This window comes from Belonocnema kinseyi, chromosome 4 (genome assembly GCF_010883055.1).
Source record: "Belonocnema kinseyi isolate 2016_QV_RU_SX_M_011 chromosome 4, B_treatae_v1, whole genome shotgun sequence".
In the NCBI taxonomy this organism is placed as follows: Eukaryota; Metazoa; Arthropoda; class Insecta; order Hymenoptera; family Cynipidae; genus Belonocnema; species Belonocnema kinseyi.
The window spans coordinates 113,954,694-113,969,026 of record NC_046660.1 but is presented as its reverse complement, the minus strand read 5'-3'; the positions used below and the strand labels follow the sequence as shown (position 1 = coordinate 113,969,026).

The 14,333-nt window shown below is 30.8% G+C and overlaps 2 protein-coding genes across 8 annotated transcripts in view; one reads left to right on the top strand and one right to left on the bottom strand.

Moving 5' to 3' along the window:
* LOC117171318 (phosphomannomutase) overlaps positions 1 to 8,592 on the top strand; it is a 22,276-nt gene extending 13,684 nt beyond the window's left edge. For 2 of the 5 annotated variants that reach the window (XM_033358515.1, XM_033358514.1), the window contains 4 exons: positions 3,669 to 3,749; positions 7,138 to 7,332; positions 7,402 to 7,669; positions 8,140 to 8,592. In XM_033358515.1, the coding sequence (XP_033214406.1) occupies positions 3,687 to 3,749; positions 7,138 to 7,332; positions 7,402 to 7,669; positions 8,140 to 8,384 (771 nt within the window). In that variant the 5' untranslated portion in view covers positions 3,669 to 3,686 and the 3' untranslated portion in view covers positions 8,385 to 8,592. Of the gene's footprint in view, positions 1 to 3,022; positions 3,247 to 3,507; positions 3,527 to 3,668; positions 3,750 to 7,137; positions 7,333 to 7,401; positions 7,670 to 8,139 lie in introns of those variants that run through there. The other 3 variants (XM_033358516.1, XM_033358512.1, XM_033358517.1) reach the window with 3 other exon arrangements.
* LOC117171317 (N-sulphoglucosamine sulphohydrolase) overlaps positions 1 to 10,409 on the bottom strand; it is a 17,656-nt gene extending 7,247 nt beyond the window's left edge. Inside the window, exon 1 of one of the 3 annotated variants that reach the window (XM_033358509.1) lies at positions 10,116 to 10,409. Coding sequence is in view for 1 of the 3 variants with exons in the window: in XM_033358508.1 (XP_033214399.1) it covers positions 2,603 to 2,708 (106 nt within the window). In the remaining 2 variants the exon portion in view is untranslated. Of the gene's footprint in view, positions 1 to 2,602; positions 2,776 to 10,115 lie in introns of those variants that run through there. The other 2 variants (XM_033358508.1, XM_033358511.1) reach the window with 2 other exon arrangements.
* Positions 10,410 to 14,333: the final 3,924 nt, after the last annotated feature.

Below are 14,333 nucleotides of genomic sequence, written 5' to 3'. Positions count from 1 at the left end.
ATGTTCATTAGTACTTTCCGCATGGCGGGCTTCTCCCATTTTTAACATCCAAAATTTTCGGAATGCGATAATCTCAGATTTTGTTAATAAAAATTTTTAAAAGTGAAAAAAATTAATTTTGAAGAGAAGTCCGCCATAGATTTCGATATACTTTTAACAGTGCAAAAAACAAAATTTGAATTAATGCATTATTTTGCGAGTGGTTTTGCTGAAACTATTTGTAGGAAGTTACCGTTTCACCTTAATATAGACTCAACGGAAAAATGTCCTGTGTTTACGCGTTCATGTTAAAGTGACAGATAATGGCAACATTCACGAAATCGTAGATTTTTTTACCTATTAAAAGCTCAAAAACCGTTATTTCTGATCTGGACAAGCAGTACAAAATGCATATTGTAATATGAACGCGCAAACATGGGACATTTTTGCGTTGGATCTATATGTGAAACCAATATGCATTTTTTACAGCTTACCCGGGTCAGAAATAACCATTCTTGAACCTTTGGCCAGGAGAAATCGATTATTATTCCTTATAACGACCGTGCGCGAACTGGAAATTTTTTTAAACTCATCTTTTTCGGGAGGCTTCAGGATATCTTCAATAGGGCAACAGAGTACCTTAGTTATGGGATTCCCTTGAAACTTCTTAAACTTCTTGCCCAACGGGTAGATTCTCCATAGGGGATCTTAGTTTTAGATTTGTGACCGGGTAGCTCTGCTCAATATGCAACTAAGAAGTGAAAGAGAACCTACTTCATCCGTTAGCGGAGGGACCCATGTATAGAGATCAAAGATCGCACTGCTTTGTATCATCGGTAGATCTTACAGTCTCTGGTATTTCCGGATCGCTTTGTAAAATTCGCTGAATTAAGCGGAACAGTGCCTGGTCGATGGGTACCTGTCCGGTTTACTGAAAGTCAGGTCCTTTATCATGTATCCTTATAGGGTTAAGTTAGTTTAGTTAAATTTACAACCTCTTTGCAAAAGTCTAGAACCTAAACAAATATATCAGGTGTACTTACAGATCATTATCATCTATAAATATTATTTTGTAAATAAATAATAATGATAAAATTGAAGTATTTCAATTTGACTCGAGAATAATTTCTCGAGTAAATGTTTATTGATATCGAAATATTTAAGATTCTAAGTTATGTAACTGTTACTTATATGTATTCAAAGATGAGTTTTATATTACAATATTGATCATTTGATCATTTTGAATATTACACTGCCGTGCAAAAGTTTTAGGCCTCTTCTTTTTTGATGACTAAATAAATTTTCTTAATTTTAATTATACTAGAACTAAAAAAATTTATTTTTAAAAGATTGATTGTTTTCGAAATTCTGTATAAAATAAGCCAAGGGTGAAGCCAATTTGTCTAGTTTTTAAGTAGATATTGAAAAATAGTGTAAATTTAAATAATTTATTACATTTTCAATAACTTCCGAAATAGTCAACATTTTTCAATGTTTTTGGGCTCATTTTGAAGCTATTTTTTCATTGTATCGCAACAGCTTATGAGTATAATTTGTGAAAAATTTCTTTTCGAATTGCAAGAACTTGAAGTTGTAATAAAAAAGTTGGAAAAATTTGAAAACATCTTATCTGTAGGAAAATCAGAATAAAAGTTAAATAAATATATATTTTGAGGAAATAACATAGAACCTTTATTTTTATATGTTTCATATATATATACATAAAATATTTTTGTTACCAAAAATAATATTGCCATTTTTTCAACTTTTTTGTTACAACTTCAAGTTCTTGTAACTCAAAAAGAACATTTTTACAATTTATACTCATAAGATGTTTTGATACGGTGAAAAAAGCTTCAAACTTAGCCCAAGAACACTGAAAATTTGACTATTTCGGAAGTTATTGAAAATTTAAGAAAACATTGAAACTTACACTATTTTTTATCATATCTACTTAAAAACTAGGCACATTGGCTTCTCCCTGGGCTTATTTTATACAGAATTTCGAAAATCATCAACCTTTTAAAGATACATTTTTTTAGCTCTGGTATAATTAAAATTAAGAGAATTTATTCAGTCATAAAAAAAGAGGTGGCCTAAAACTTTTGAACGGCATTGTGCAATTCGAAGGTTTTTCCTTTTGTGGCTTTTATATCCGTGAGATATGAAATTTTTAAATTCATTATTATTATTATTATTATATAGGATCGTAAAAACCATAAAGAAAAATATACAATTAAAATTTGTTTGATTACGAGTGACTGCAAATAGTTAAAATTGTGTATCACAATAAAAAAATCGTTAATTTATAAATATTTCGTGTGAGTACTTTAGGGGGCGTTCAAAAATACGTATCGCTTTGTTCTAACTTCGCTTTTTCCATAGAAAGTGTATAACTTTATAGCATGGGTGTAAACTGTAAAGCTAGAGTATTATACCCGACAGTCCGGCACTGTATTACATAATTTTCCCTAAGCTTATAAATCGGTCAGGTATAGACCTGAGGGAAATTTTCGTGACCCAAACGGGCAGGAAAAGGGTTAGGTGTATAAAAAGTTTCATAATAACAGAATTATATCTAGATTTCTATCGATGCATAAAAATACTTCTAAAAAAGCTTTACCTAAAATCAGAAGAGCATTCCTCTGCCTTGGGGAATTTTGAGTCACTGAATTGCATGATTGTGTAAAAAAAGTAAGAAATAATATGATTAAACTCCTGGACCTCATCTTAAGTAACTGTTATTTGGAGAGTAGCAGAAGAGCTCGATAAAACTGAAACTGATCACTAACGTATTGAAAAGATGCCTAAATATTTCAAAGACTTTCTAGGAGTAACGCATGAAAATAATAGATTCTTAAGTAAAATCTGTGAGAATCATGTTAAAAAAACGTCTTGAAGAAAATATTCAGAGATCATAAAAATCCCTAGAATTCGAAGAATTTTTTTAGAATTGATTTGTTCAATCAGAGAAGACCGCTAAACTCCTTTAAATTACGTTCCTGAGCAAAGGGGACAGGGAACTCCCAATCTCCCATTGGATCAGTATTTACCGGCGAGCTGCTACGTTTTGTATACCACGTACACATTTTTATAAAATAATATCCACTTTACTTGTGGAAGATAATAAGGAAAATATTTACAATTTTCTTATTTGTAAGTGATCTTGTTACCGTCATAATTAACAGGCAATGATTCTTAATGAATTATGAAGAAAGTTCGAATTTCAAATAGAATCTCGTGATGTTGTTTCGTGCCCAATTCATTGTAAGTGGGAAGTTCTGCCGTCACTGTTATGGGTATAGAATTATAATTGACATTTGATGTTCCTTTTAATATGTGCACAATTTTCTAAACACTTCCTGATTCGAGAAAAGGAAAGGTTTAGATATAATATGTGCGATTTAAATCGATAGGTTTGGATATATGTGTAGATTGGTAAAAATTTGACCTGTAGGTAGAAGTGGGATTGAGAAATTGACGTTAATTAGGATACGAAGCACGTGATTGATTATTCATTCCAGCTAAACTTGAATTTTAATTTTACGTTAGTAGACTATTCAGATTCTAATTTTACACAGAGATGATTTGTTAGTTTTGGGATAACATAGAATTAATGTTATTAGTTCTAATTGTTAAGACTTATCTTTTTACTAAACATTCAGTTAATTATAGAATATACATTTCAGGACTTCGTAACAAGCACCATGTCCTTGAATAAAACAATCTGTCTATTCGACGTCGACGGTACTCTCACTGAGCCTCAACAGGTGTGTATAAATAATAAATAAAAAAATATTCTTAATTTAGAAAAATAAATAAAAAGTTTCAAGATAATAGAAAGTCTCCGTCTCAAACTGTTCAATTTATAGATGGTTTATCCTATTAGCTGGTACATAATAATTAAGATTATGTAGCACATAATTAACAATGTATAATAAAAGATAGGACCATATTTTTCTACAAAATGTCTGCGGCTGTGCTTGCCATGTTGACATAATGCTGGGGTTATAAGAACACAGACGAAAATTTCTGAACTTAAACCGTCTCTCAAAATATTTGTACTTTTACGTTAAACATGCGTTGTCAAAGAACTATTTTGCTATCGCATATGTGCAAGTGTACAATGTATTCTTTTTAGTGATATAAGTGACTGTTTTTTGGCTAAATTAAACAAATATATTTAGAGGTCCCCCAAGGCCGGTTTTTCAAAAAAATCTTCAATTTATTTAAATAACCACTGTTAATGGATTTTTTAACTTTGACATGCGTACAAAGTACTCCTTTATAGTGTATTTACAATTCTAATTTTTAAATGTTCCAGTTTTAAATGAAGAGTTGAATCATTCAATTTTGTACACTGAAAAGCTTTGGAATTTGGAGGCCTAAGTCTAAGAACATTTTCCGGTTTGAATGCCTAGTACTGACATGTTTTAAAGCTTCTAAATAAAAATAGTGAAATTAGAATTTAAATTTGGGCTTGAAAGAAAAGACCATTTTTGAGCGATTTTTTACTTCAAATTCTAATCTCTGCCATTTTGAATACCATGTAGTATGCAACTTAGCTCCGGCTATAAAGGTGAAGTTCGTTAACCCGTCTTTTTAAAATAACGGTTCTGGTTTCATGTACTGGAAAAAAATACTTGACAAAATTCTATTGCGGTCAAACTATGCAAGAAACAAAAAAAATGAACAGACACCAATTTTTCACCCCAAAAGTATCTACAAATTTGTTACTGACTATTTTTTGATAAGGGACGTGGTTTAAGTTTTAATCGTGAAAAATAACGTTCGAAGTAGCTAGAAAAGTTAAAAATAGTTTAAAGTAAAAATTTTAATATTGGGAGAGACCGACATGAGGTACAATGAAATATTTCAATACTAAATTGTTCAACCAGAAAAGGGCCTACAAAGGGCCTAGTCGGATAAGTATGGGAAAAGTACCCTTGGGTCGTATCCAACCGGGCTTGGTTCTATTTGTGCGTTACAAAAACAAAACTCTTTCCCGAAATATTCAGCCCTTTAACCTTGAAGATGGCCTTTCAAGGTCATGTTTATGGGTTTCCAGTTGTAAGTTTTTTTTCTTTTGTGTCGTTTAACAGAAAAAAATTATTAAAAACTGAAAGCGGTAAAACATCTAAATTGGTGTCACGTGACTCAGAGGTTCTCATAATTATCTATCAATGTGATGATGCGAAACTCATGGCGAAGTGGTTAGGCCACGTTCTGCTGTCAATTCAGACAATTTTTATTTGATAGCTTTATTTGTTAAGGATTATGTGACAAAAAAAGTTAGCCTTTTGTAATATTTGGTTTAAGTGTCAGTATTATGTTGAAGGAAAACAGTAAGTGCGCAGTTATTAACACATTAAAAATTTTTACATATTTACGAATTATTCAGTAAACATGACTATATTTAAGTACTTTTTCAATGAATTCTTTGTACATATCATAAATATATCTATTTTCGGTAGATTTTCTCTATTGGTTTTTACGAAATCCTCCATTGACATTTTTTTAACAATATTTTGCGACTTCTATTTTCGATATGCACATAATCGAAACAAAACATCGGCACAGAAAAAGATATTTAAGAATCACTGACACGTGAGCTGTGATTGGTGAAAAATCCGACCCCTTTGACGCCAAAGAGCCCTCCAATCGACATCGTGATAAAAAATTCATATTTCAAAATTAAATTAAAAATAGTAAACAATATGTAAAAAATATTTTATGGTAGTTTTTATATTTAGAATTTTATATACTATAAGATCCATTTATTGGAAAAATTATATCAGACTTTGGAAACAACCCTATTTTGTTAATAGTCATGTAAGGTCTTCGAAGTCCAACATTCTTATGAAAGTATGTTTTTCAATGTTGTCTACCATGTTCTACCACTTGAAAAAATCTAAAAAAATTCATAGTAAATACTTGATATGTGAGCAAACTGTGTGAATTTTTTCGCTAATGTGCATATTTTTTTCGAAAAAATTCGACTTAAAATATTTGAATGTCTATCAAAATTTGAATTTCGCGGCTAAAATTGTTGAAAAAAAAATAACCTGAGATATACGCTAGAAACTAAAAAATCATAAACCTGACCTTGAAAGGTCATCTTTAAGGATAAAGGGTTTAACATTTCTGGAACGAGTTTTTTTTATGACGTGCACATAGGACCAAGTCTGGTTGGAGAAGGCTCAAAGGTACTTTTTCTATACTTATGGAAAAACGACACAAGATACAATAAAATGTTGTGTTCCGAAATTATTCAACAAAGTTAGATCTATAAATGTGCTTTCGGAACATTTTTTAAATAAGATACGCAGTTTGAGTTTTAGTCGAGAAAAATGTAATTAAAAATAATAAATACAAATATCTGGAAAAATGACGTGACACAATAAAATGTTTAACGGCCAAATTTTTCATCTGGAAAATTTAATGTAATATTGAAAATGTTGCGTTTTGAATATACTTCAATCTAATATGAAGCGCGAGTCCACTTTTATTCGTTAAAGTCAAATGAACTTTAAAGAGAAAGAATTCATAATCACCTAATTACATATTCTTGCTACATAATGCAAAAGTCTCCGATGTTTTGAATGGTTTAAAAAAATGTTAAAATTTCTGTCATCTTCTAATTTTACTTTTTTACACTAAATACGTAAAATTTTAAAAAGTGTTCAAGATAGCAAAAATCCCTGCAAGATATGTCAAGATTCTATTCGTACTGTTTTTTCGTTGAAGTTTGGTACCAATCGGTTCTAGAAATTAGGCTGCAGAAGTGAGTGCAGGTCGCAATTGGTAGTTTTTATCTTTTGATAACATAAAATCATGTCTGAAGTTATTTTTTATTGTTTGGTCAGTCAGCTGCCAAGTTTTTGTTTATATCGATTGAGAAATGCGCCAACAAGCAAAGAAAGTACCGAAGTATATATGCTTATTCCAGAGAAGGATTCTTGGTACCTTTTTTTTGTATTTGGCGACGATCCGTTACGGCAAATTTTGATTTGAAGTTTTGTCGTTATGACATTGCCAATACAAATGAAATAATACTTAAACTAAAGAATATTTTTATTTAAATTATATTTTAATGTTTCGAATTTTAATGTTTGCAATTTGACGTTAACCTCATGATCAATACAATAATTGTTGCAGAGTATTAAACCCGCCGTCGATAGATTTCTACAAGAAACGTTGAAAAAGAAATTCGACATCGCAGTTATCGGCGGTTCTGATCTCGCCAAAATTAAAAAGCAGTTGGGTGGAGAAGAGGTTTTTACAAAGTTCAAATACGTTTTCGCCGAAAATGGATTGGTAGCCTTTAGGGATGGAAAGCAACTGCAAACTGAAGTAAATATTTAATTTCATTTTGTAAAATCTCTTGCAATGAATACAATTTTAACGTCTATATATTCACAGTCAATACAGAGCATGATTGGAGAAGAAGCATTGCAAGATTTCATAAATTTCTGTTTGCGCTACATCTCTCAACTGAAACTACCTTTTAAGCGAGGAACATTTATAGAATTCAGAACTGGGATGCTCAATATTTCGCCCGTCGGGCGAAACTGCACGCTTGATGAACGTGCTCAGTTTTTAGAATACGATAATGAAAATCAAATTCGTCAAAAATTCATTCAAGCGCTGAGAAAGGAATTTCCAGACTTAAGATTGACATACAGTATTGGTAAGTATATCTTACTTGAATATCGTTTTCATTATTGCCATAATGTATAATCAATTTGATAGAAATAATATTTTGCTTTGAGATTGATACAAGAAAAATTAGACAAATGGCTAACAATTAAAAGGCACCTTTTACAAAATTTGTATACATCAATGGGCGCAAAATTTACATACATATTTGTATGGTAGTATAAATTAATTAAAGGAAAACATGCTAACAAAGTGTATTATCTAAGAAATTAGAGAAGGGTCCCGATAGCTGTAGCTCTGGGGGGTGGGGAGTGGAAGAATTAGTGCTCTTACTCTATTACGGTTTTGAATATAGTTTACTGGAATATCATCTGGTCAGCGTAAGTTCCTTTTTTCATCTTGGAAAGTTCATTCCTAGATAAAATAAAAAATTAATCCCGGTGTGAATAAGTCCTACAGAGTTTAAAAAAATCATGTAATGGTTAATTATTTATATGTAAGGTGGCCAAATATCCTTCGACGTTTTCCCCGATGGATGGGACAAAACTTACTGTTTGAAGCACATTCAAGGATATAACGACATTCACTTTTTCGGCGATAAGACCAGGAAAGGTGGAAACGATTATGAGATTTATGAAAGTGACTTGACAGTGGGACACTCAGTGACTGGTCCCGAAGACACCGTCAACGAACTCAAGATTCTTATGCTAAAAGAGGATGAAATAGAAAACAAGAATTGCGGTTAATTTGTATTTGTACAAGCAGCTCACCAATATGTTAAGATAAACCATATATGTAAATAGCGTTCAATTTGAATATTCTAAATTCAAAGTCATTCAAAATTATGTGAATAGACAGCAAAGAAAATGACCTGTACATTTTATAATTTCTAGATTCCAGTATTTGATGCTCTTCATACTTCGAAACAATTTAATAATTAAATATTTAGAAAATTAAAAAAATGAAAATATGAGTCTTCGGATTGCGCATCTTTTAAAAATGTAGTCACGAACAATTTTTTTAGTTTTCGAATATTTAAAACTTTCAAGTTTACAGCATAATAGCCTTCAACAGGTTGGCGGCTGGACCGGAAAGGTAACAATGAAATAGTTTAATTGCTATCTTTTTCAGTTATAATTTAGTTTACATTGCGTAATTTGAAAATCTTACACTTAAAAATATTCCATTTTGGATTTTAATTTTTAAGCATTCCTTTTTTTCATTAAAAAATTTTTAAGCTGCAGTTTTAAAGACATAAAAGAAGTCGACAATTGTGGATAAGAACCCTTTTTACCTGATCAAATGTGAATATAAATTATAATGATGTTTTAAATTGAACTATGTATGGGGCAGAATGTGTCAAGTGTTTCCACCTAAAATTACCTTTTTTGGATCGGGTTGAAACATGGCTGGAATATAGTCCACCAAATCATGGGTTCATTTATCAACCGGTTGTCAATATACAGGGATCTGAAGTTATCACGCGTTTCTCCACCTTCACGTTAGTGTAACTTCTTTTAGAATGATCCGATTGGACTTTTATTATAGTGTTTCGGAAAGCTCTTTTCATGTACTTTAAGACTACTATAACGATATATAGTTTTTTAAATATTTTTTTAAAATCAAAATTGAAATTGAGTTTTTTCCAAAACACTATAATAAAAGTCAAATCGGATCATCCTAAAAGATGTTACACTAACGTGGAGGTGAAGAAACATAAGGTTTGGTGGATTGGTGTAGGTTCACTAGGACTATATCCCAGCCAAGTTTCAACCCGATAAAAAAAATTCATTTTAGGTGGGAACACTTGACGTATTCTGCCCTATATGAATGATTAACATGTGAATAATAATTGATTTTACCATATGATTCGAAATCAGTTCAAAGTTTAAGAATTTCCAGATTTTTTTGTTAAAAATTAAACAGTTTCAATTGAAAAGAACAATTACTTGGTATTTAAACATATTTAGCTGTTAATATAAAATCAGTATATATAAATCAAATATTCAAAACTAAACTTTGAACGTTACAATTGTAATTGTTCTATTAAAAAAAAATTAATCTATAAGTAAAATTTTTGAATCTTTATGTACATATTAAACACCCATTATTACTACAAAAAATTCGAATAATAAAGAAATATTTTAAAGGTCTGAAAAGATTCAAAATTCATTAAAAATTTGAAATGATTTCAAATTATTTAAGCAAAGTGTTTACGTACACCGATAAAATCTGGCTATATGTAACGAAATTTCGATGCAAATAGCTCACGTACTAATTTAAAACAAAATATAGATTTTTTCAGATTTCGAACAAAAAATTTACAAGCTTTTTAGGAATTTTAAAAGGTATAAAAAATAAATAAAAGAATATTCAAAAAGATTTCAAAAATGGTCAAAAATAAATCTGGAAGATCTTAAGGCTGTTGAAACGGTGCGTACAAAAATGGCGAAATCCATGAGACACTGCAAACTTACCAGTAGTTGATGATAATTCGGTTTTTATCTTTTAAAAATGCACTGAGAATATTCCCCCGTCACAAAAAGGGGTACCATAGTTGTGGGATATGCGCTGGCTGTCTGATGTTTTGAAAAAAATCGGGTAAAAGCTAAAAAATGAGAGTAAAGTGGTTACGAAAAATATCCGAATGGAGACCTAAGCGACTGTCAGGTGTTTGGCACTGTCGGTAAAGCTGGCTGATCTTGGCGGGAATTTTAAATTAGAATAAAAATGCGATTTGTGTTCTTTATATTGTAATTGTTTCTTGACGTGTCTTACTTGGCTTTGGAATAGGAAAACTGTGAAAAGTGATAGATGGATGCCGTCGTGAACTCGCTGAAAATAATTGAGAATAATTTTTCAAGTTAAAAAATGAATTATTTATTCATTTAACTACATATCTTGTTGTATGTAACGTGCAAAACACATATGGAAATAGCGCATTAGGTAGAATCTTATGACTAAGGTGAGTATTATACAGCCTATTCTCGCTTTACAGAACACTAATAATAATCGCAGAAATTTCTTATTGAAAATAACGATATCTGCAGATTTTTGCAAAAATTTAAAAACATCACAGGCACTTTTTACAAACTATTTTCTACGCCCTGAATCGCAAAGATTCATTCTTCTTGGATATCGAGATAGTGCACTCGAGAGATTCAATGCAAAAAATTAATTCCTGTATTATTAATACTATCATTTAATTAATCAAATAACATAATTTAATTAATTTAAATAAATAATTCAATCAATTAATTAAATTAATTCAACTAATTTAGTTAAATAATTCAATGAATCAATTATTATACACAGCAGATGTCGCATTTAGTAACAATTTTCGCAGGAAAAATTTTCAAAACATTAGCAAAAAACTACATTACCGGCGCTTACATTCTAAAAACTATTTTCTACGTCTTGATTCGCAAAGATTCATTATTCACTAATAATAATTGATTCATTGAATTATTGAACTAAATTACTTGAATTAATTAAATTAATTGATTGAATAATTTATTTAAATTAATTTAATTATTTAATTTAATTAATTAAATAACAGTAGTAATAATACAACAACTAATTTTTTGCATTTAATCTCTCCGAGTGCACTGTCTCGATATTTAAGAATAATGAATCTTTGCGAATCAGGGCGTAGAAAATAGTTTGTAAAAAGTAAGTCCCTGTAATGTTTTTAAATTTTTCAAAAATCTGCAGATATTGTTATTTTCAATAAGAAATTTATGTGATTATTATCAGTGTTCTGTAAAGTGAAAATAGGCTGTATAATACTTACCTTAGCTATACGATTCTACCTAATGCGCTATTTCCATATGTGTTTTGCACGTTACATACTACAAGATATGTAGTTAAATGAATAAATAATACATTTTTTAATTTGAAACATCATTCTCAATTATTTTCAGCGAGTTTACGGCGGCATCCTTCCATCACTTTTCACAGTTTTCCCATTTCCAAGCCAAGTAAGGCATGTCAAGAAACAATTACAATATAAAAAACACAAATCGCAATTTTTATACTAACTTAAAATTCCCGCCAAGAGCAGCCAACTTTACCAACAGTACACATGCTTGGTAGTACGATCATGTAACGTTGATCGATCAGCGCCAAACACCTGTCAGTCGCTTTGGTCTTCATTCGCATATTTTTCTTAACAACTTTACTCTAATTTTTTAGCTTTTACCCATTTTTTTCAAAAATTCAGACAACCGAATTATCATCGACCACTGATAAGTTTGGAGTGTCTCATGGATTTCGCCATTTTTGTGTGCACCGCTCCAACGGCCTAAAGAAAAAATATTTTTTATGTCGCAGGATTTAAAAAAGACTCAAAAGTATTCAAATCATTAAAAATATATGTACAGAAATTTAAAAAAAATATAAGAATGTATCTAAAACTTGAAGTAACATAAAACAACATGTGGATGTTTCACGATTTGGAAAAAAATTTGGATGCTCTTTAGCGACTTTTAAACTATTTAAAATACAAATAATTTAACTTCTAATTTAAGAAATGTTCCTATTATAACTAAAACGTAACCGTTCAAATCTTAATATTTCTAGCTTGAAATTGCTTAAAATGATTTGCAACTTAGTTTTTATTACTTCGGATGGTAACATTTTTAGCTTTAGAATTCGAATTTTTAAATTTCATTGACCGTGAAAAATGTTCGCCATCCAGTGAAAAATTTGGATTTTTTTCATGTGATTAAAACGGCCACCCTCTCAGAAAACAAAAATCCATTCACTTGCATTTGAATAGATTTTGAGGTCTTCTGAATTGCGTATCTGTCACTGGAATTCCAGATAGCCGCCCATAGGTTAGAGTGAGTTTTGAATGAGAAATCAACTTTCTTAATCGGCCACGTCATTTTTTTCTTGGACCCATTCAGTAGCGATTATGAATGAGCATTAACCGATAGAGGAACGATCGGTCCGATAGAAAATTATTAATTTAAATAAAACAAATTTTATTTAAATTATTTGAATTATTTATTAAAACATAGTTCAATGGGTAACTTTAAAGAAAATCCTGGCATACAAATAGTCTTTTTATTTACAGACTTATTATTTTCAGGCATTTTCATTGATTTTGTTGACATATTTGCAACACACCGCATCAGAATGTTAAAAATTTATTTATTTATTTCAAATTTACCATATATGAATCGTAAATTCACAAAAACTAACACTTACTTTTTATCTTATAGAAATTACATTTAACAAAAATGCGGGTATTGAAATTCTAAACATTTGGATGTTTGTGATGCAAATGGATATAAGCGAATTGCGGAGTTTGTTTTTAACACGTGGATTCCCTGAAGCCCCTGCAGCCATTAGCATGTGCACTGAATAAGTTGAATGTCACTGGTGCTTAATTCAGTGTAAATCTTATAATTTCTGTACAGGATAATCTATTGAAACCATTGCAAAAGAGAATTACAACTAAATATTGATTGAATTTATAAATAAATTGTCGCATCAATAATAATATATTACAATATTATTTAATTTGAATTTATTTAATTTTTGATAAATCAGCATTGTCCTATCCAAATTTATTACTCAACATTTTTTATTAGAAACAATTAATTCTTTAAAATTTTAAGCTTCATAGTCCACTCAGTTGATCACAGCCTGAGGTAACCTACAATTGGCAGATTCACGCTTATTGAAAATTTCTATGTGCGCATCGTATTTTTTCCATTGGGTGTGATCTTTTAAGAACTCTATTTCATATTGAATCCACGAAGTGGTATAAGGAGACCCCACTCTCGGAAAATTCGGTCGCGTGGATTCGGATTTAGTTAGTTTGCATCGCTCATAGCGCCTCCTGCGAAAAACTGAGAAACCCTTGGATTTTCACAATACGGCAGTTGTGTCGTCATGGCGACTGATAAACAAAAACAAAGACATCGGCACTTTTATGGAACTTTTAATAATTTACACTCTAAATTTGTTCGATTTGGCATATTTAAAATGGAACACATGACATTTGGTGTCCAAAATTATCCAAATGATTGTTCTAGGGCAGACGAAGTGACGTTTTTCAAGCATCTCTCCTTTTTTCTAACGTAGCTTGTGGATGCACGCCCATGAATGCAACACCAAACCATTTTGTACACACAAGGACGTCTCAATTCTATCACAGTCCATTTACTTTCACGAGGAAACTGACAAAACGATGACAAGCATGTACATTGTTTGTTTACAACCGGCTTACTACGCGGACGCCGCCATTTGTAAAACTTGTATTTCAATGCCTTTCCGCAAGAAGCGCTACGAACGATGCAAACTAACTAAATCCGAATCTACGCGTCCAAATATTCCAAAGACTGCATGGGAGTGGGGTCTCCTTATACTACTTCGTGATTGAATCTCAATCCATTCATATGCACATTAATGAATCAAGATATAAAAGATGATGGAAAGTGATGTTATTTATCTGAGTATTGTAGAAATTAATAATTAAAACAATGAATGAGTTGTTAAAAATGACATACTTCAGTCCATAGGATTTAGGTGTTGAAAGAATCCTTTATTCACAATTATTCGAAGTTTCGAAAACTATACGTTTTCATCATCAGGATAGAGTCGTGTATATAAAAGTTCCTTATATCATTTCGAGTATTTATTTAAAAGTATCCTCAATTCTCCTTTTCTCAATTGTTCTTTAA